General features: G+C 42.4%; 2 protein-coding genes across 3 annotated transcripts in view; one reads left to right on the top strand and one right to left on the bottom strand.

The window, feature by feature from the left end:
- The window catches only part of gfm1 (G elongation factor, mitochondrial 1), a 38,331-nt gene extending 19,302 nt beyond the window's left edge, over window positions 1-19,029 (top strand). Inside the window, exons 14-18 of the mRNA XM_061878203.1 lie at window positions 12,446-12,608; window positions 12,687-12,831; window positions 13,779-13,939; window positions 14,009-14,062; window positions 17,575-19,029. Of these exons, the coding sequence (XP_061734187.1) occupies window positions 12,446-12,608; window positions 12,687-12,831; window positions 13,779-13,939; window positions 14,009-14,062; window positions 17,575-17,706 (655 nt within the window). The 3' untranslated portion in view covers window positions 17,707-19,029. The remainder of the gene's footprint in view (window positions 1-12,445; window positions 12,609-12,686; window positions 12,832-13,778; window positions 13,940-14,008; window positions 14,063-17,574) is intronic.
- On the bottom strand, window positions 526-21,638 carry lxn (latexin). Of its 2 annotated transcripts, none has more exons than XM_061878204.1 (7): window positions 21,441-21,638; window positions 6,344-6,517; window positions 6,206-6,268; window positions 3,029-3,203; window positions 2,815-2,951; window positions 2,678-2,740; window positions 526-772 (listed from the first exon to the last, which is right to left on the bottom strand). In XM_061878204.1, exons 1-7 carry the CDS (start codon window positions 21,567-21,569, stop codon window positions 662-664), a joined length of 852 nt encoding a protein of 283 aa, XP_061734188.1. In that variant the 5' UTR covers window positions 21,570-21,638; the 3' UTR covers window positions 526-661. The 2 variants fall into 2 exon arrangements, with proteins under 2 accessions (XP_061734188.1, XP_061734189.1); XM_061878205.1 differs by lacking the exon at window positions 21,441-21,638 and adding an exon at window positions 6,726-6,833.

The raw sequence follows: 21,638 nt of genomic DNA, 5'->3' as shown, positions 1-21,638 counted from the left end.
TCAAGGGGTAGTCTCTTGAAATGGTTTTCACTTCACAGGTGTGCTTGAAGCTCATGGAGAGAATGCCAAGAGTGTGCAAAGCAGTAATCAGAGCAAAGGGTGGCTATTTTGAAGAAACTACAATATAAAACATGTTTTCAGTTATTTCGCCTTTTTTATTGTTAAGTACATAACTCTACATATGTTCATTCATAGTTTTGATGTGACAATCTACAATGTAAATAGTCATGAAAATAAAAGAAACACATTGAATGAGGAGAGGGTGTCCAAACTTTTGGTTTGTACTGTATGTGTTAATGTCTCATAATGATTGTAAACAATATGCAAAATTCCACAAAAAAGTACAGTTTCCCTTCTAAGAGCATTAAAATTAGATCTTAAAAATGTGCACATTCCCTGCGGAAGAGTAGAAGCAGTTATATGAAAATAAATGATTGTCTCTATTTTCTTTCATTCTAAACTCCTGTGCCAGTGCACTGATCACATGGCCAACTGTCTATTGAGTGTGAGGAAACACAGGCAACAATCTGTGGAATGTGTTTATTTATTGTAAATGTGGCTTAGTATTGACAGGCTCAGTTTGAAAACCCAGCAAGAAGCCATCATTTGGCCATTTCACTCACAGGATAAGAGATCTGTCATTTACTGTAGGTCAACAGTTTTAGGGTTTGGGTTCATTGCAGTGACGACAATTAGGACTTTTCTCCATCGTTTGCACTTTAACGCCAGCTGATGGAGACCAGGTAAACACCAACTTCCAGGGAATGATTTCCTGCAACAAAAAAACACAACTCTATTCCATTACCCATTTAAAAATGGCTCCTGGTTGTGCGACATTGACATTTAATGTTGCAAACAGTAATATGTGTACTTAAAGCCTCTTGATGAGCACCTAACTTGAAAAAAATCATATTTACCTCACTTTTGAGAAGATGGGCTTTTCTGTGACGGGTTGATTTGTGACTGATTACTAGATCTGATATCAGGTGGCATGTTCTAAGCCAGGGGTGTCAAACTGGTTTCCATTGAGGGCCACATCGCAGTAACTACTGCCTTCTGAGGGCCGCTTTTTTATAAATTAAAATGATGCATAACCTGTGATGAACCACTTAGGACAGGGGTAGGGAACCTATGGCTCTAGAGCCAGATGTGGCTCTTTTGATGACTGCATCTGGCTCTCAGATAAATCTTAGCTTACATTGCTTAACACGATAATTATGAATAATTTCGCTGGTAATCACAGTGCTAAAAATAATGTGCAAAATATAAAACATTCTCATGCATTTAAATCCATCCATCCGTTTCCTACCGCACCTGTTCAAGAAGTAATTCATGTCATGATGGGGGGGTCGCAGCTTGCTGCGGGGTCGTTCCCCCAGGAAGGCAGACGGACTACTCGGGACATGGCATTTAGGTAAAAACATGATTTAATTTAAACTAAAAAAAGATACAAACAAAAATGGCTCACAGTGGAGGCACAACTTAGGCTAAGGAACAAAGCTAACACATAAACAAACCATGAACATAAATCATAAACAAAACTTACTTGGCATGGCATGAAGCACGAAACTATGGCAAGGCATGAAACAAGTCAGCACAGAGCAAGAAAAGATCACAATGACGCCAGGGCGACTGACTGGCAAAGACGAGCTTAAATACTGCCTCTGAATAGTGCTCAGGAAGTAGGTGAGCGGGCATTTTGTCCACCAGAGACAGGTGGACAAAAAGAGTAACCAAGGAAACCAGACAAGGGAGTGGAAAAAAACAGGAACTTAAAGAGTCCAAAGGACAAACAGCACATGGCCAAACAAAAACATGATCGACAGACATGATATTTGATTTATTATTGGTTAGCTTCAGAATAACAATCTTATTAAAAACAATAAGAGACTTATTATACTCTAAAAATATTTTTAAAAAAAATCCATAATTTGACAGCATTGATATAAATGTGTACCAGTAATCACATCTTATTATTACATTATTGCCTATAAACTCCATTTTTAGAGTCGTTCATGTACAAACTGTTATCTTTACTAACATATTTTTGTAATACACCACCGTATTTTTTGGAGTATAAGTTGCACCGAAAATAAATAAATAAATAAATGGTTTGTACTTGTATAGCGCTTTTCTACCTTCAAGGTATTCAAAGCGCTTTGACATTACTTCCACATTCACCCATTCACACACACATTCACACACTGATGGAGGGAGCTGCCATGCAAGGCGCCAACCAGCACCCATCAGGAGCAAGGGTGAAGTGTCTTGCTCAGGACACAACGGACGTGACGAGGTTGGTATGCATAATAAAGAAGGAAAAAAACATATATACACGTCTCACTGGAGTATAAGTCGCATTTTTGGCGGTAATTTATTTGATAAAACCCAACACCAAGAATGTGTTAATGATTTCACACATAAGTCGCTCCTGAGTAAAAGTCGCACCCCCGCCAAAATATGAAAAAAACTGCGACTTATAGTCCGAAAAATACGGTATATAATAATGTCATATTTGGCAAGATTAGATAACGTTTAGAAGATACGCATTTTTTCCTGGATTTAGTAAAAAAAAAAAATAAAAAAAAAGTGTAGTATTTTGTTAACACACATTATTGTTATGATGTGGCCCTCGGGCCAGGAATTTTGACACCTGTGCTCTAAGGTGAGTGAGTACCTGGGACACCATGTCATGTAGCAGTACGTGATAGTCAAACTTCAGCTGCTCGTTTTCACTTGCCTGCAACACACACACACACACACACACACAGTGTATTTATTTGAATGACATTGTGATCCAGGAGAAGAACCTACCATCTGAGTGAGGTTGGCCACTTGTGCCATGTTGTATAAAGTGTTTTCGCTGGATTCGCTGAGCATGATGAAGCTTGACGCGACCATGCCGAGATGCCAGAAAGGCTCTTGGTCCTCATCTACGTGGCCATAGCTGTCTGAGGAGGTGGGAAAGAGCATATCTTGTGTGGGTGTCATCGTCCACAAAATAGCGCCTGCTGTATTAGTGTCATACCAGGCAGGTTGTGAGCGGACAGATTCTGATTCAACTTGTACTGCTGGTACAAAGACTCCTCTGGAGCGCTTGTGTTGATTTTCAAGATGTCTTCACATGAAAGCTGCACCTGTGGTGAACTCTCACTCCCCTCTTTTCTGGGAAATAAGACCTCTGCAGCGCAGGCCACTGTCGTCTGCAGGAGAAGTAAGTCAGGCTGTTAAACACACAAACTAATGCAAATCCTTTTGTCAAATCTGGTCGGTCATGTTTTCTGAGAACCATAGATTGGTTTAACGTTGTTTTCCAGGCTGTCATGATTGACACCTAATACATTACAGTGTCTGCCCAGATAGTGGTAGGTTGGGAGTTCAACCACGGCTGAGTCATACCAAAGACTATAAAAATGGGAGCCATTACCTCCCTGCTTGCCACTCAGCATCCAGGGTTGGAATTGGGGGATAAATTACTAAATTGAGTCCCAGGCGTGGCCACTGCTGCCGCCCACTGCTCCCCTCACCTCCCAGGGGGTGATCAAGGGTGATGGGTCAAATATAGGGAATAATTTACCACACCTAGTGTGTGTGTGTGTGTGTGTGTGTGTGTGTGTGTGTGTGTGTGTGTGTGTGTGTGTGTGTGTGTGAGACAATCATTGTTACTTTAACTTTTTAACTTTAAGTCAGGTGATTACACTCACTGGAATGGATTACACTTGCACAACTTCAATACAAAAACGGTTTTGTTTTTTTAAATGACTTACAAAAGTTAGTATTGCTCAGTTTTTTCATGTATTAATTGGACAAAATGTTATTATTGTTGTAGTTTGGAGGGGTTGAACCGTACTGCATTATGCAACAGCAAGAATGGCATTCTAGTACTCACAGTGCCACACTTTTAAAAAGCCGAGATTTCAAAAGGCATATTAAGTAACAAATTATTTATTATGCGGGCAGCACGGTGGGACCAGGGGTTAGTGCATGTGCCTCAGAATACGAAGGTCTGGAATGAATGAATGAATTAACTTTATTGTCATTGTGAATTATATATAACATAAACGCAACACAATAAATACCCAGAATCTTTTGTATCCATGATACTTCCTGAAATATTCAGGAATTGTCATCGATACAAAGGATTCTGGCTATTTTTTGTGTTGCATTTATGTTATGTTACATGGAGGATGTTCTCCCGAAATGTGTTTGTCAATCTTGTTTGGTGTGGCTTCACAGCGTGGTGCATATTACTAAGAGTGTTAAAATTGTTTATATCACAACCATTAGTGTACTCTGTGTCACCCAGTATGCCTTGCAGTCGTGTGCGTGGGTTTGAGGAAGCCACACACAACATGTTGCTGGACTGACAAGTAGATCTTAAATGCTGTAGAAGGCAACAAAGCCAATGACTTCATAGCACGCCCTAATACTTATTATCTGGGTGACTGCCGGCAGTCATTCTAGAGAATATTAGCGTCCCCTTTTGTCTTCTTCGCTTTGCGACACGGGTCTTAAATGGCTCTTTGAATGGTAAAGGATACCGATCCCAGAACCATGTATATCAAATATTTCCGGATGGTTCAACCGCCACCCGCCCGAATCTAATTAAAATCTATTTTTTCGTCATGTCACCCACCCGACCCGTGGTTCATCCGCGGACTCCGCAGATGAGACCGCAAACCGCGCATTTCTACTTCCTACTCCTTTCAAAGATTATTATAAGACCAGTTCGCAAGTTCATGATCATAATAGCAGACAAACTGATTGGCCGTATCACTCTTAGCCAGTTTTTCATCAAACACAGAGGTCTTTTACTCTGGAATACTCACCTGTGTATTGCAAACTCTTCATCTTCACTTCCTAACTTTAAACATAGATTAAGCGCCAGCCTGATGAATCAACATTCTCTATTTGTTCCTACCTTATAATGTAGCCCTATACTTCCTCTCTCACACACACATACACACACCTAGACTCAATCCACACAAGGTAGACTACTTGTTCTTGTTTTATTTTTTACATACTGTCTAATTTTGTTTGTTAATTTACTGCTTTAGTTGAGAACCTTGCATAAGCCCTTTTGGGGTTTATTTTCTCACCTGCACATGGTCAAAAGTTTACATACACTTGTAAAGAACATAATGTCATGGCTGTCTAGAGTTTGACAACAGAACTTTCCTCCAGAAGGTATTATCTTTGTCCATGTGATGTTAAATGAAACAGAAATGGAGCTGTTTGGCCACAATACCCAGCAATATGTTTGGAGGAGAAAAGGTGAGGCCTTCAATCCTAGGAACACCAGACCTACAGTCAAGCATTGTGGTGGTAGCATTATGCTCTGGGCACTGTGCTGGTGCTTTAAATGGGACAATGAAAAAGGAGGATCACCTCCAAATTGTTCAGGACAAGCTAAAAACATCAGGGGGGAGGTTGGGTCTTGGACACAGTTGGGTGTCCCAACAGGACAATGACCCCAAACACACCTCAAAAGTGGTAAAGGAATGGCTGAATCAGGCTAGAATGAAGGTTTTAGAATGGCCTTCCCAAAGTCCTGACTTAAATGTGTGGACAATGCTGAAGAAACAAGTCCATGTCAGAAAAGCAACACATTTAGCTGAACCGCAGCAATTTTGTGGTAAACAATTTAAGCAAAAGCTTGAATTACCATGACTTGATTAACGTGGACCCCGACTTAAACAAGTAGAAAAACTTATTGGGGTGTTACCATTTAGTGGTCAATTGTATGGAATATGTACTCTACTGTACTATCTATTAATAAAAGTTTCAATCAATCAAGTGGATGGCTACCAAAAGCACCTTATTGCAGGTAAACTTGCCAAGGGACATGTAAGCAAATATGAACATTGCTGTATGTATACTTTTGATTGCTCACATTTTCAGTAGAGACATAATAAATTCATAAAAGAAGCAAACTTGATGAATGTTTGTTGTGAGCAACAAGTATGTGCTCCAATCACTACATCACAAACAAATAAGAAATGATTGGAAAGTCAAGACAGCCATGACATCATCTTCTTTACAAGTGTACCTACACTTTTGACCACCACTGTATTTCTTATTACGTATTTCTCATCACTAATTTCTTGTCTCTGTTTATTTTAACAATGTTACCTTTTGTACGGTTTATATTGTGCGAATAAATCCACTAAAAGCAGGCAAGTTGTAAGCAGTAAACAGCTCTTACATTGTGCACCATCTCCTTCATAGAAAGCTCCAGTTGATACTTTCTTCCCGAGTCTGGAACCTCCTGAAAGAAATGAGCAAACTTGTGTTTGGTCACCGTCGGCCACAAGTTCAATCATTGAGTTTGCTTCTGGCTGACCTCTGCGTTAGCACTGAAGACCTTCTTCACTGCGAAGACTTTGTACGGAGACCCATGTCGGGTGTTGAAGTAGTGCTGGACCACCTTGGCCACTCTCTGAGCAGGATAGTGACTTGGATTCAGCTCCCCAGTCTCCATCACTTCCTCTTCTGCCACCAACACAACCACAGTTGGCTGGAAATAACAAGAACATTGAGAGGAGGAATGAGTCAAGAGTCATCTTGGACTTTGGTCCCTCAGGTGTAAAGGGGGCAGGACTTGTCCCAGGTTAGTTTGTCTTTAGACACATAGCTAAAGAGGCAATTGCTCCGCAAAGTAGAGGAGACTAATCTTAGAAAATGATGGATGATGTAAAGAAAATGGAGGTAAATTAGGGTCTTGCCTGAAAGCGGTGAGCTGAGGTGACACCCTGTCCTGCTCAGTCAGTGTTCCTTGTGCAAGTAGGAAGGCAGCCGCCCACTTCCTGTTTCAGCCTGTTAGGCACCACCCGCATTTAAAGAGACAATGTCCCATTTTGTACAAGACACCAGCTGGGGAGGACTAATTGTGATCATATAGAGCGGGGGGTCAGCAACCCGTTTTTGAATTAATTATTATTATTATTTATATGCCGATTTCAAAAAGCCACTGCCCCCTGACACCCTTCTTAACTGTCTATGCCACGTCAAGGCTTGGTTAGCCCAGAATTTTTTAATAATGAATGAGGGAAAAACGGAAATTTTAGTTTTTGGTCCGGCCCTCACTGACTTGGGACCATTGCAAAATGAAGTGCGTCCCAAAGTCACCAGCCTTGGCGTCACTATAGACAGCCATTTTAAACTAGACAAACAAGTCAATGGCGTTTTAAAATCGTGTTTTTATCACCTTCATCTTTTAGTAAAGGTTAAACCGTTTTTATCTTTTAACCTTTTTGAACAAGTGGTGCATGCTTTTATTTCAAGTGGCCTGGACTACTGCAATGCACTTTATGCTGGCATTTGCCAAAAAGCTCTCTCCCGGTTGCAGTTAGTCCAGAACGCGGCAGCAGGACTTTTAACAGGGGCCAGGAAACGCCAGCATATAACCCCAATTCTTCAGAGTTTGCACTGGCTCCCTGTTCATTTTAGAATTGATTTTAAAACATTGCTGTTTGTTTTTTAATCTTTACATGGACTGGCACCTCAATATATCTCGGACCTCATTCAAATTTACATTCCTGCGCGCGCTCTGAGGTCCGAAATCCAGTTCCAGCTCGTGGTGCCCAAGACCAGACTTAAGACCAGGGGAGACAGGACCTTCTCTGTGGTCGGCCCTAAGCTCTGGAACACTCTGCCCCTCCATGTTCAAACTGCTTCCACAGTGGAGTGTTTTAAGTCTCGTCTTAAGACCCACTTTTATTCTTTGGCTTTTAACACTACGTGAGTTGTGTGGTCCTCTGTTGTCCTCTGTGTTTTTTATACACTTTGATTTCTATTTTACTGTTTTAATTGATTTTACCCTTTAAAATAGTTTTTAATCCATCAATCCATCCATTTTCTACCGCTTATTCCCTTTTGGGGTCGCGGGGGGCGCTGGCGCCTATCTCAGCTACAATCGGGCGGTAGGCGGGGTACACCCTGGACAAGTCGCCACCTCATCGCAGGGCCAACACAGATAGACAGACAACATTCACACTCACATTCACACACTAGGGACCATTTAGTGTTGCCAATCAACCTATCCCCAGGTCATATTTGTTTTTATATTGTTTTTATTGGTTTTATTTGTATTTGTTTTTTGTTTTATTCAGTCATTGGTGGAGCATAATATTGTTTTTAACATGGCTGTGCAGCACTTTGGAAACATTATCTTCACCAGACCAGTTTGTCAATGAAATGAGATTGTTTAAAGGGTTCTTAAAACCAGGTCCAGTCCAGAGGATGTCCAGGTCGGCCTCAGCAACACACACCCTCATCCATGCACACTGGAAACCAGGGAACACACACCCTCATCCATGCACACTGGAAACCAGGGAACACACACCCTCATCCATGCACACTGGAAACCAGGGAACACACACCCTCATCCATGCACACTGGAAACCAGGGAACACACACCCTCATCCATGCACACTGGAAACCAGGCAACACACACCCTCATCCATGCACACTGGAAACCAGGGAACACACACCCTCATCCATGCACACTGGAAACCAGGGAACACACACCCTCATCCATGCACACTGGAAACCAGGGAACACACACCCTCATCCATGCACACTGGAAACCAGGGAACACACACCCTCATCCATGCACACTGGAAACCAGGGAACACACACCCTCATCCATGCACACTGGAAACCAGGCAACACACACCCTCATCCATGCACACTGGAAACCAGGGAACACACACCCTCATCCATGCACACTGGAAACCAGGGAACACACACCCTCATCCATGCACACTGGAAACCAGGGAACACACACCCTCATCCATGCACACTGGAAACCAGGGAACACACACCCTCATCCATGCACACTGGAAACCAGGGAACACACACCCTCATCCATGCACACTGGAAACCAGGGAACACACACCCTCATCCATGCACACTGGAAACCAGGCAACACACACCCTCATCCATGCACACTGGAAACCAGGGAACACACACCCTCATCCATGCACACTGGAAACCAGGGAACACACACCCTCATCCATGCACACTGGAAACCAGGGAACACACACCCTCATCCATGCACACTGGAAACCAGGGAACACACACCCTCATCCATGCACACTGGAAACCAGGGAACACACACCCTCATCCATGCACACTGGAAACCAGGGAACACACACCCTCATCCATGCACACTGGAAACCAGGGAACACACACCCTCATCCATGCACACTGGAAACCAGGGAACACACACCCTCATCCATGCACACTGGAAACCAGGGAACACACACCCTCATCCATGCACACTGGAAACCAGGCAACACACACCCTCATCCATGCACACTGGAAACCAGGGAACACACACCCTCATCCATGCACACTGGAAACCAGGGAACACACACCCTCATCCATGCACACTGGAAACCAGGGAACACACACCCTCATCCATGCACACTGGAAACCAGGGAACACACACCCTCATCCATGCACACTGGAAACCAGGGAACACAAACCCTCATCCATGCACACTGGAAACCAGGCAACACACACCCTCATCCATGCACACTGGAAACCAGGCAACACACACCCTCATCCATGCACACTGGAAACCAGGGAACACACACCCTCATCCATGCACACTGGAAACCAGGGAACACACACCCTCATCCATGCACACTGGAAACCAGGGAACACACACCCTCATCCATGCACACTGGAAACCAGGGAACACACACCCTCATCCATGCACACTGGAAACCAGGGAACACACACCCTCATCCATGCACACTGGAAACCAGGGAACACACACCCTCATCCATGCACACTGGAAACCAGGGAACACACACCCTCATCCATGCACACTGGAAACCAGGGAACACACACCCTCATCCATGCACACTGGAAACCAGGGAACACACACCCTCATCCATGCACACTGGAAACCAGGGAACACACACCCTCATCCATGCACACTGGAAACCAGGGAACACACACCCTCATCCATGCACACTGGAAACCAGGGAACACAAACCCTCATCCATGCACACTGGAAACCAGGCAACACACACCCTCATCCATGCACACTGGAAACCAGGCAACACACACCCTCATCCATGCACACTGGAAACCAGGCAACACACACCCTCATCCATGCACACTGGAAACCAGGGAACACACACCCTCATCCATGCACACTGGAAACCAGGGAACACACACCCTCATCCATGCACACTGGAAACCAGGGAACACACACCCTCATCCATGCACACTGGAAACCAGGGAACACACACCCTCATCCATGCACACTGGAAACCAGGGAACACACACCCTCATCCATGCACACTGGAAACCAGGGAACACACACCCTCATCCATGCACACTGGAAACCAGGGAACACACACCCTCATCCATGCACACTGGAAACCAGGGAACACACACCCTCATCCATGCACACTGGAAACCAGGGAACACACACCCTCATCCATGCACACTGGAAACCAGGGAACACACACCCTCATCCATGCACACTGGAAACCAGGGAACACACACCCTCATCCTTGCACACTGGAAACCAGGGAACACGCACCCTCATCCATGCACACTGGAAACCAGGGAACACGCACCCTCATCCATGCACACTGGAAACCAGGGAACACGCACCCTCATCCATGCACACTGGAAACCAGGGAACACGCACCCTCATCCATGCACACTGGAAACCAGGCAACACACACCCTCATCCATGCACACTGGAAACCAGGCAACACACACCCTCATCCATGCACACTGGAAACCAGGGAACACACACCCTCATCCATGCACACTGGAAACCAGGGAACACACACCCTCATCCATGCACACTGGAAACCAGGGAACACACACCCTCATCCATGCACACTGGAAACCAGGGAACACACACCCTCATCCATGCACACTGGAAACCAGGGAACACACACCCTCATCCATGCACACTGGAAACCAGGCAACACACACCCTCATCCATGCACACTGGAAACCAGGCAACACACACCCTCATCCATGCACACTGGAAACCAGGGAACACACACCCTCATCCATGCACACTGGAAACCAGGGAACACACACCCTCATCCATGCACACTGGAAACCAGGCAACACACACCCTCATCCATGCACACTGGAAACCAGGCAACACACACCCTCATCCATGCACACTGGAAACCAGGGAACACACACCCTCATCCATGCACACTGGAAACCAGGCAACACACACCCTCATCCATGCACACTGGAAACCAGGGAACACACACTCTCATCCATGCACACTGGAAACCAGGGAACACACACCCTCATCCATGCACACTGGAAACCAGGGAACCCGTGGCTCTTTAGTGCTGTCCCAGTGTCTCCCTTGAAAATGGATTGAAAATAAACAAAAGATGGAGGAAAAATATTTTTTTTGTTTTAGTATGTTTTTTGTTGGAGGACAAACATGACACAAACCTTTCCAATTGGTAGACCTACCACTGTTAAATATGAGGATTTGGTGAACATTGTTTTGTCCTACTAATTTCGGCCGTTTTGAACTCACCACTTAACTGGACCCCGACTTAAACAAGTTGAAAAACTTATTGGGGTGTTACCATTTAGTGGTCAATTGTATGGAATATCTACTGTACTGTGCAATCTACTAATAAATGTTTCAATCAATCAAAACCATAGCTGGACTGTGACGCAACAGTTTGTTTACATGTTTCACTTTGTCCACCAAAAGTTTTATACTGTGCGTGAATGCACAAAGGTGCACTTTGTTGATGTTATTGACTTGTTGGGGTGCTAATCAGGCATATTTGGTCAGTGCATGACTGCAAGCTAGTCAATGCTAACATGCTATTTAGGCTAGCTGTATGTACGTTTTGCATCATTATGCCTCATTTAATATCCTTTACTTTTATCCTCTTTGTATAAAATGTAGTTTTGCCTGTCTCATGACACATTTACTATATGTAATATTGGCTGCATTTCAGATAGTTGTTTGTGTGCCATGTTGTTCCAGACCACAGCAAACGTTACCCAGCTTGCAAAGATTGTAATAAATCCATTAGGAGAAGACAGTGTGTCATTTCCTTTAACTTGGACACACATCTATACCTTTGGCCATTCTGAGCTACTCATTTCCAGGATTTATCTCAGCTTCTGAGTAGTCTCTGATTTACTAATGGTTGCTAATGTGTAGAATAAATATTACATTTCAACATTTCTGTCAACAAAGATTTGCTTTCTGCCTGCGACACAGTCATTTTGATAGTAGGCTAATAGAAACTTACATCATGTGTTGCTTTTTCATTTTTTGCGGCTCCAGTCAGATTTGTTTTTTTTGTATTATTGGTCCAATATGGTTCTTTCAACATTTCGTGTTGCCGACCCCTGATATAGTGTTTAGTTTGAGTAGTTCTCTCTGTAAAATGTTATGTTTGTACTTTTATAGGTTTAACTTCACTCACAAGAAACAGAGTGGAGGTTCTGGTCAATACGGTAAAGTTATTGGCGTTCTTGAGCCTCTGGAGTCAGAAGATAACACCAAGGTGGAGTTTGATGACCAGACTATGGGAACCAATGTCCCCAAGCAGTTTATTCCGGCTGTAGAAAAGGTTTGCCTTGTCTAGTTTCAGTTTCAGGCAGGATTCAGCTGGTCGTCCTCATCTTCTTCTTTCTGCGTTTGTCCTCAGGGCTTCAGGGAGGCGTGCGAGAAAGGACCTCTGAGCGGCCACAAGATCTCAGGAGTCCGATTCGTCCTGGAAGATGGGGCAAATCACATGGTGGACTCCAACGAGATCTCCTTCATTCGTGCAGGAGAGGGCGCACTAAAGCAAGGTGAAGCTCATTCTCAGTCCAAATGGAAACTGCCATCCTTTTTTCTACTTAGTAATGGCAGCATTCCCAAATTATGTGGGCTCGAGACGGTCTCCTGCTGGCCCCACTGTAGACTGGACTCTCACACTATTATGTTAGATCCACTATGGACTGGACTCTCACTATTATGTTAGATCCACTATGGACTGGACTCTCACTATTATGTTAGATCCACTATGGACTGGACTCTCACACTATTATGTTAGATCCACTATGGACTGGACTCTCACTATTATGTTAGATCCACTATGGACTGGACTCTCACACTATTATGTTAGATCCACTATGGACTGGACTCTCACTATTATGTTAGATCCACTATGGACTGGACTCTCACACTATTATGTTAGATCTACTATGTACTGGACTCTCACACTATTATGTTAGATCCACTATGGACTGGACTCTCACTATTATGTTAGATCCACTATGGACTGGACTCTCACACTATTATGTTAGACCCACTATGGACTGGACTCTCATACTATTATGTTAGATCCACTATGGACTGGACTCTCATACTATTATGTTAGATCCACTATGGACTGGACTCTCACAGTATTATGTTAGATCCACCATGGACTGGACTTTCACTATTATGTTAGATCCACTATGGACTGGACTCTCACACTATTAACTAGATCCACTATGGACTGCAATGTTAGATCCACTATGGACTGGACTCTCACACTATTATGTTAGATCTACTATGGAATGGCAGGGGGCTCCCCACATTTACGGTCCTCTCCAAGGTTTCTCATTGTTATCCCATTGGGTTGAGTTTTTCCTTGCCCTGATGTGGGATCTGAGCCGAGGATGCGGTTGTGGCTTGTGCAGCCCTTTGAGACACTGGTGATTTAGGGCTATATAAGTAAATATTGATCGATACACAAATGTCATCCCTCCAGCTATGGAAAAGGCCAACGCCACCATCCTGGAGCCCATCATGTCGGTAGAAATTGTGGCCCCTCAGGACTTCCAGGGCGCGGTTATTGCGGGCGTGAACCGTCGCCATGGCACCATCACCGGGCAGGACGGTGCTGAAGGATATTTCACCTTGTACGCCGAAGTGAGTCGAGCTTCACAACACCTCCATTGTGGTCACGTTAGACTCATTTCTTCATGCTTTCTTCTCCAGGTTCCACTAAACGACATGTTTGGCTACGCCACAGAACTACGCTCCTGTACTGAAGTAAGAACACGCATTACAACCACCAGACTCAAACTGTTGCCATTATAGCACTTTTAGCAACATTACATTTTTAATGTCATACAGCTATCATGCCATCAATGTATAATAAAAGCTAAATAAAGTAAAACTTGTTCTATAAAGATCACACAGTGTGTTAAAAGGTAATGCAGACCTTATTCAGCCTTTTGTTGGTATGCACTCTTTAAAGGGAAACTGCACTTTTTGGGGAATTTTGCCTATCAAACACAATCCCGATCTGAGACAAGAACATGTTTTTATGCATTCTAAAATTGGGAGTAAAAGCTAGCAAGAAGTGGCTTACAGTGAGGTGGGTATTTGATCTACAGCGCCTATAAAGCGCTCTAAAAACAAGTTTTTTCTAGGTGCTTTAAGTATACATGCAATACAGTACCAGGTATCATTTGTAATATTTACTGATTTTGTTCATTTTAAGTGTTGCGGTAGCGCGTTAATTTCGCATCGGAGACAATAACAACTATAACTAACTAATGATGGCAGACTTCATGAGAGACAACATCAACTAATTTTGGGACAAATGATGATCCAGAAACATATATTTTTGAGCCTGAATATACGGAGGATGATCCATCTAAAACAGGGGTGTCAAACTCCTTTTCATTGAGGGCCACATTGCAGTTTTGGCCGGCCGCTTTTAACAATAATAAAGGCCTAAATAAAATACAGTTTATGCATAAAGATTAGCCGCATGATATCGTCACACGATTACCTATGCATCTGATTAGTAAATGTATATTTGACCTCCAATGGAAGAAAAAAAAAATCTGTGGATTTTGCAGTCAAAAAAAGGGCAGAATATTACCATGTTACCAGATCAATGTCAAATAAAAGCTAAATAAAGTGAAACTCATTCTATAAAGATCAAATGGTGTGTTATAGGTAATGCAGACCTTAATCAGCCTTCTGTGTACAGTACAGTAAAATGGTCACACTCTATTTTACTGTAAAATTCTGGTGATTGAGCTGCCAGTTTTTTTTGCAGAAAAAATATAATTGCTCTTTTCACAGAGTATTACTGTAAATGGAATAGATAGAATAGAATTTGTCTTTAATGTCAACGAAATTGTAAGCAAAACTAATTTAGTGCAAGTTCATAATAACACATAAAAACATAAGAAAATAGATACATTTATTTTATACATAAAAATATTTTTTGATATTTATGTGCCCTGCGATGAGAGAGCGACTTGTCCAGGGTGTACCCCGCCTTCCGCTCGATTGTAGCTGAGATAGGCACCAGCAACCCCCGCGACTCCACAGGGAATAAGCGGTAAAAAATGGATGGATGGATGATATTTAATGTATAATAATACATAAAATACATGGAAAATGGTACCACAGTTTTTTTCTAATGGTAGGATTCTGAAGACCGAGGTGTTTTTAAATATATATATATTTGATCATGTTTACAGTGTAGAATTTGATGGATAACTTGCTTTAAAATCATAAGGCTAAGTACCGTATTTTTCGGAGTATAAGTCGCACCTGCCAAAAATGCATAATAAAGAAGGATTAAAACATATATAAGTCGCACTGGAGTATAAGTCGCATTTTTGGGGGAAATTTATTTGATAAAATCCAACAGCAAGAATAGACATTTGAAAGGCAATTTCAAATAAATAAAGAATAGTGAAGAACAGGCTGAATAAGTGTAGGTTATATGAGGCATAAATAAGCAACTGCTATGTTAACCTAACATATTATGGTAAGAGTCATTCAAATAACTATAACATATAGAACATGCTATACCTTTACCAAACTATCTCTCACTCCTAATCCATAAATCCCATGAAATCTTTTACGTCTAGTCTGTCATGTGAATGAGATAAATAATATTATTTGATATTTTACGGTAATGTGTTAATAATTTCACACATAAGTCGCTCCTGAGTATAAGTCGCACCCCTGGCCAAACAATAAAAAAATGTGACTTATAGTCTGAAAAATACGGTAGTTGTAACACCTGAATACGTTTTTCAACTTGTTTAAGTCGGGTCCATGTACATCAATTTATGAAAGTTCATTCATGCGATTGGTAATACAAGAGAGGGAAGGTGCCAATCCGGTTACAAATGAAGGAAGAATTAATTGCCGAGTAAAACAGCAGGGGGTCCATCGTCTGGCGTAATTTGTTAAGTATGCGGCAAAAGTGTTGCTACAAAAAGTAAAATTACTGCTAATTTGTTGCATCATTTGAAAAGTCACCTGCTAGAGAATGAAAAGTGCTTGAAACTCTGCATGTCAACATCTCCGTTCGGTGCCACACCAACTAAATGCCGACGCAACCATTTCCACATCAACATTGTATGAAAAAAATAGAACAACATAAGGAGATAACGTTTGCAGGAACCTACCACATAGCGAAGGACATACACTATTTGATTTCCTATTATGCAGCTCATTTTTATTTGACACTTATTGAAATATCTTGTGTGACATCATGCACAAAAGTGCACTTTATTTGTTTTAAACTATTGTAGTGGTGTTCTGTACAAAAAGTGCACTTTCATTTAGTGTTGTTTTGATATGTCATCTTAGTGACATCATGCACAAAAGTGCACTCATAGCTTGTTTTAAAATGTCTCTGACAATCTTGCACTTTCTGTTTTGGAAATGACATGAATGTTTGTGCCACTGCTTAATAACTGTTTCATAAATACACTTTTAGTTGTGATTTCCCTCTCTGCATGAAAGTTTAAAAGTAGCATATATGAATGCAGTATGAAGAAGAATGTTTGAATGTAGACACATAGAATCATCATACTGCTGTCATTATATGCATCAAGTCTTCATTCAAGGCTAAAGTAAAATATCTAGATATATATGCTGTATGGTCACATGGCCTAAAAATATCCAGATATTAATAAAAAGCAATATCGCCCAGCCATATTAGAAGGCATAAAAAATAAAAAATAATGTGTTCTTGTCTCACAATTCCAACAAAAAGTTCGCCTTTAAGTTTTAAACTGAGTGGCATTTGTGTTTTTTTAAATGTATTAATTTTACAGCAACATGTACATGAATGAATACATACCATGATTGTACATAATACAAATTATTACCTAAAGAGTTGCTGAAATTAGTGAATTATATTTAAATAGCGCTTTTCTCAAGTGACTCAAAGCGCTTTACATAGTGAAACCCAATATCTAAGTTACATTTAAAGCAGTGTGGGTGGCACTGGGAGCAGGTGGGTAAAGTGTCTTGCCCAAGGACACAACGGCAGTGACTAGGATGGCACAAGTGGGAATCAAACCTGCAACTCTCAAGTTGCTGGCACGGCCACTCTACCAACCGAGCTATGCCGCTCCAATAAATAATCAACTATTCATGTGTCGTCTGCAAGTGAAAGAGGATGGTGCTCTTTCTAGTCTTGCAATAAAAAAACATATTTCCTCCATCTTATTGAATGGTTTGTGTGTGTGTGTGTGCGTGTGTGTGTGTGTGCGTGTGTGTGTGTTGTGTGTAATCAGGGGAAAGGCGAGTACACCATGGAATACAGCAGATATCAGCCCTGCCTGCCAAGCACCCAGGAAGATCTCATCCACAAATACTTGGAGGCTACAGGCCAACTTCCTGCTAAGAAGAGCAAGTGGAAGAGCTGAGAACTTTCTTAACATTTTGTGGACTTGTTGAGTATGACAGTATGTATTTCCTTCAAGTCACTTTTAGTCATTTAATTATGTGGAGAGCAAGATGGATCGTCTCCCTTTGTCCAGCTTCCTCTGGGAAATCACATTTATTGTAGTACCGTACATTTTTTAGAATCGTTAGAAAACAGCATCCAAAAAATGCTGGTTAGGCAGAAAATCATCGGAAGCCAATTTTGGTTACTTCATTAATATTCATAATTCATCTACGTACAGTAGAGGCCAAACACCTCATTTCAATGTCTTTTCTCTATTTTCATGACTATTTACCTTGTAGTTTGTCACATCAAAACTATGACACCTGTGAAGTGAAAAGCATTCCAGGTGACTACCTCTTGAAGCTCATGGAGAGAATGCCAAGAGTGTGCAAAGCAGTAATCAGAGCAAAGGGTGGCTATTTTGAAGAAACTTGAACATAAAACATGTTTTCAGTTATTTCACCTTTTTTTTTTGTTAAGTACATAACTCCACATGTGTGCATTAACAGTTTTAATGTGACAATCTACAATGTAAATAGTCATGAAAATAAAGATTGAATGAGGAGAAGGTGTGTCCAAACTTTTGGTCTGTACTGTGTGCAAAACAATAACAATCCCATAAAAATCTAAACTTGCTACACAATGATGGCAAACTAACATAATGATGTTTTACATTTCATATTTAAAAAAAACCCAACATTCCAGGTGACTACCTCTTGAAGCTCATGGAGAGAATGCCAAGAGTGTGCAAAGCAGTAATCAGAGCAAAGGGTGGCTATTTTGAAGAAACTAGAAATTTCAAGAAATATCCTAAAACATACAGTACAGGCCAAAAGTTTGGACACACCTTCTCATTCAATGTGTTTTCTTTATTTTCATGACTATTTACATTGTAGATTGTCACATCTAAACTATGAATGAACACATGTGGAGTTATGTACTTAACAAAAAAGGTGAAATAACTGAAAACATGTTTTATATTCTAGTTTCTTCAAAATACCCACCCTTTGCTCTGATTACTGCTTTGCACACTCTTGGCATTCTCTCCATGAGCTTCAAGAGGTAGTCACCTGAAATGCTTTTCACTTCACAGGTGTGCTTGAAGCTCTTGGAGAGAATGCCAAGAGTGTGCAAAGCAGTAATCAGAGCAAAGGGTGGCTATTTTGAAGAAACTAGAATATAAAGGATACTTTTTCTGTTAAGTACATAACTCCACATGTGTTCATTCACAGTTTTGATGTGACAATCTACAATGTGAATAGTCATGAAAATAAAGATTGAATAAAAAGGTGTGTCTAAACTTTTGGCCTGTACTGTACTGTACTGTACGTGACAGTAGAACAGCATTTTTTTTTTAAATCTTCGCAATCATAAAGAAAATGAAAAAATAATCAAATGTAATGATGTTAAAATAGTTATAGTTAAATTATATATAATGTACATTATAAATATTTCATATAAGTTAATTAAATAATACAATTTAAAAAGTCGATGAGTACTTTTTAATTTGGTTATTAAAATAGCAAAAAAATACCGCAATAACAAAATGAAAGTATATAATTATAAAAGTAACATTTTCTATAAGGATGAAAAAAGGTTTATTGGAATTAGTCCAGTGATCATTTATTGTTGAAATAATTAGGGAAGAAAGTGTGGTTCAGCATTTTGAGTGTTTTTGCAGGGCTTGTGTGGGCTCTGTACAGACTAAAGGAAGGCTTGTGTGGGCTCTGTACAGACTGAAGGAAGACGTGTGTGGGCTCTGTACAGACTGAAATAAGGCTTGTGTGGGCTCTGTACAGACTAAAGGAAGGCTTGTGTGGGCTCTGTACAGACTGAAGGAAGACGTGTGTGGGCTCTGTACAGACTGAAATAAGGCTTGTGTGGGCTCTGTACAGACTGAAGGAAGACGTGTGTGGGCTCTGTACAGACTGAAATAAGGCTTGTGTGGGCTCTGTACAGACTGAAGGAAGGCTTGTGTGGGCTCTGTACAGACTAAAGGAAGGCTTGTGTGGGCTCTGTACAGGCTGAAGGAAGGCTTGTGTGGGCTCTGTACAGACTAAAGGAAGGCTTGTGTGGGCTCTGTACAGACTGAAGGAAGGCTTGTGTGGGCTCTGTACAGACTGAAAGAAGGCTTGTGTGGGCTCTGTACAGACTGAAAGAAGGCTTGTGTGGGCTCTGTACAGACTGAAAGAAGGCTTGTGTGGGCTCTGTACAGACTGAAAGAAGGCTTGTGTGGGCTCTGTACAGACTGAAGTAAGGCTTGTGTGGGCTCTGTACAGACTGAAAGAAGGCTTGTGTGGGCTCTGTACAGACTGAAGTAAGGCTTGTGTGGGCTCTGTACAGACTGAAGTAAGGCTTGTGTGGGCTCAGTACAGACTGAAGTAAGGCTTGTGTGGGCTCAGTACAGACTGAAGTAAGGCTTGTGTGGGCTCAGTACAGACTGAAGTAAGGCTTGTGTGGGCTCTGTACAGACTGAAGTAAGGCTTGTGTGGGCTCAGTACAGACTGAAGTAAGGCTTGTGTGGGCTCTGTACAGACTGAAATAAGGCTTGTGTGGGCTCTGTACAGACTGAAGGAAGGCTTGTGTGGGCTCTGTACAGACTAAAGGAAGGCTTGTGTGGGCTCTGTACAGGCTGAAGGAAGGCTTGTGTGGGCTCTGTACAGACTAAAGGAAGGCTTGTGTGGGCTCTGTACAGACTGAAGGAAGGCTTGTGTGGGCTCTGTACAGACTGAAAGAAGGCTTGTGTGGGCTCTGTACAGACTGAAAGAAGGCTTGTGTGGGCTCTGTACAGACTGAAAGAAGGCTTGTGTGGGCTCTGTACAGACTGAAAGAAGGCTTGTGTGGGCTCTGTACAGACTGAAGTAAGGCTTGTGTGGGCTCTGTACAGACTGAAAGAAGGCTTGTGTGGGCTCTGTACAGACTGAAGTAAGGCTTGTGTGGGCTCTGTACAGACTGAAGTAAGGCTTGTGTGGGCTCAGTACAGACTGAAGTAAGGCTTGTGTGGGCTCAGTACAGACTGAAGTAAGGCTTGTGTGGGCTCAGTACAGACTGAAGTAAGGCTTGTGTGGGCTCTGTACAGACTGAAGTAAGGCTTGTGTGGGCTCAGTACAGACTGAAGTAAGGCTTGTGTGGGCTCTGTACAGACTGAAGTAAGGCTTGTGTGGGCTCAGTACAGACTGAAGTAAGGCTTGTGTGGGCTCTGTACAGACTGAAGTAAGGCTTGTGTGGGCTCTGTACAGACTGAAGTAAGGCTTGTGTGGGCTCAGTACAGACTGAAGTAAGGCTTGTGTGGGCTCTGTACAGACTGAAGTAAGGCTTGTGTGGGCTCAGTACAGACTGAAGTAAGGCTTGTGTGGGCTCTGTACAGACTGAAGTAAGGCTTGTGTGGGCTCAGTACAGACTGAAGTAAGGCTTGTGTGGGCTCTGTACAGACTGAAGTAAGGCTTGTGTGGGCTCTGTACAGACTGAAGTAAGGCTTGTGTGGGCTCTGTACAGACTGAAGTAAGGCTTGTGTGGGCTCTGTACAGACTGAAGTAAGGCTTGTGTGGGCTCTGTACAGACTGAAGTAAGGCTTGTGTGGGCTCTGTACAGACTGAAAGAAGGCCTTCATGTCAACACGACTGCAACAAAGACAATAACATTTTGTCTCACCTCCACATTGTGACTCGTCTACTCTCTCTCTCACCTGCGAGCGTTCCTCAGAGGTCTTACCTTCCAAACGTTCTCCATCAGACTGTTGGGATGAGCGGTGGTATTGGAGTCCTCGGGCAGGACGGTCCCAGAGGGGCTCCCGGTCCCCCCCGTTGTGAGGACCACGGCCAAAAGGAGCCACAAAGTCATGTTAGGATGCCTTGCAGTGAGGAAGGGTGTATGCGGGAGAATGACCTCTGCTGTTGTGCAACTGAGGAG

The sequence above is a fragment of the Nerophis ophidion genome, linkage group LG18 (genome assembly GCF_033978795.1).
Source record: "Nerophis ophidion isolate RoL-2023_Sa linkage group LG18, RoL_Noph_v1.0, whole genome shotgun sequence".
Taxonomy (NCBI): Eukaryota; Metazoa; Chordata; class Actinopteri; order Syngnathiformes; family Syngnathidae; genus Nerophis; species Nerophis ophidion.
This window is presented reverse-complemented; position numbering and strand designations above follow the sequence as displayed.

Excerpts from the sequence above, each read along its gene's own strand:
- lxn (XM_061878204.1), bottom strand. The coding sequence starts at position 21,569 with ATGACTTTGTGGCTCCTTTTGGCCGTGGTCCTCACAACGGGGGGGACC. Across the intron at positions 6,518-21,440 it reads TGATGGAGAACGTTTGGAAG|CCAACTGTGGTTGTGTTGGT; the intron begins GTAAGACCTCTG and ends TGTTATTTCCAG. Across the intron at positions 2,741-2,814 it reads TGGCCAACCTCACTCAGATG|GCAAGTGAAAACGAGCAGCT; the intron begins GTAGGTTCTTCT and ends TGTGTGTTGCAG.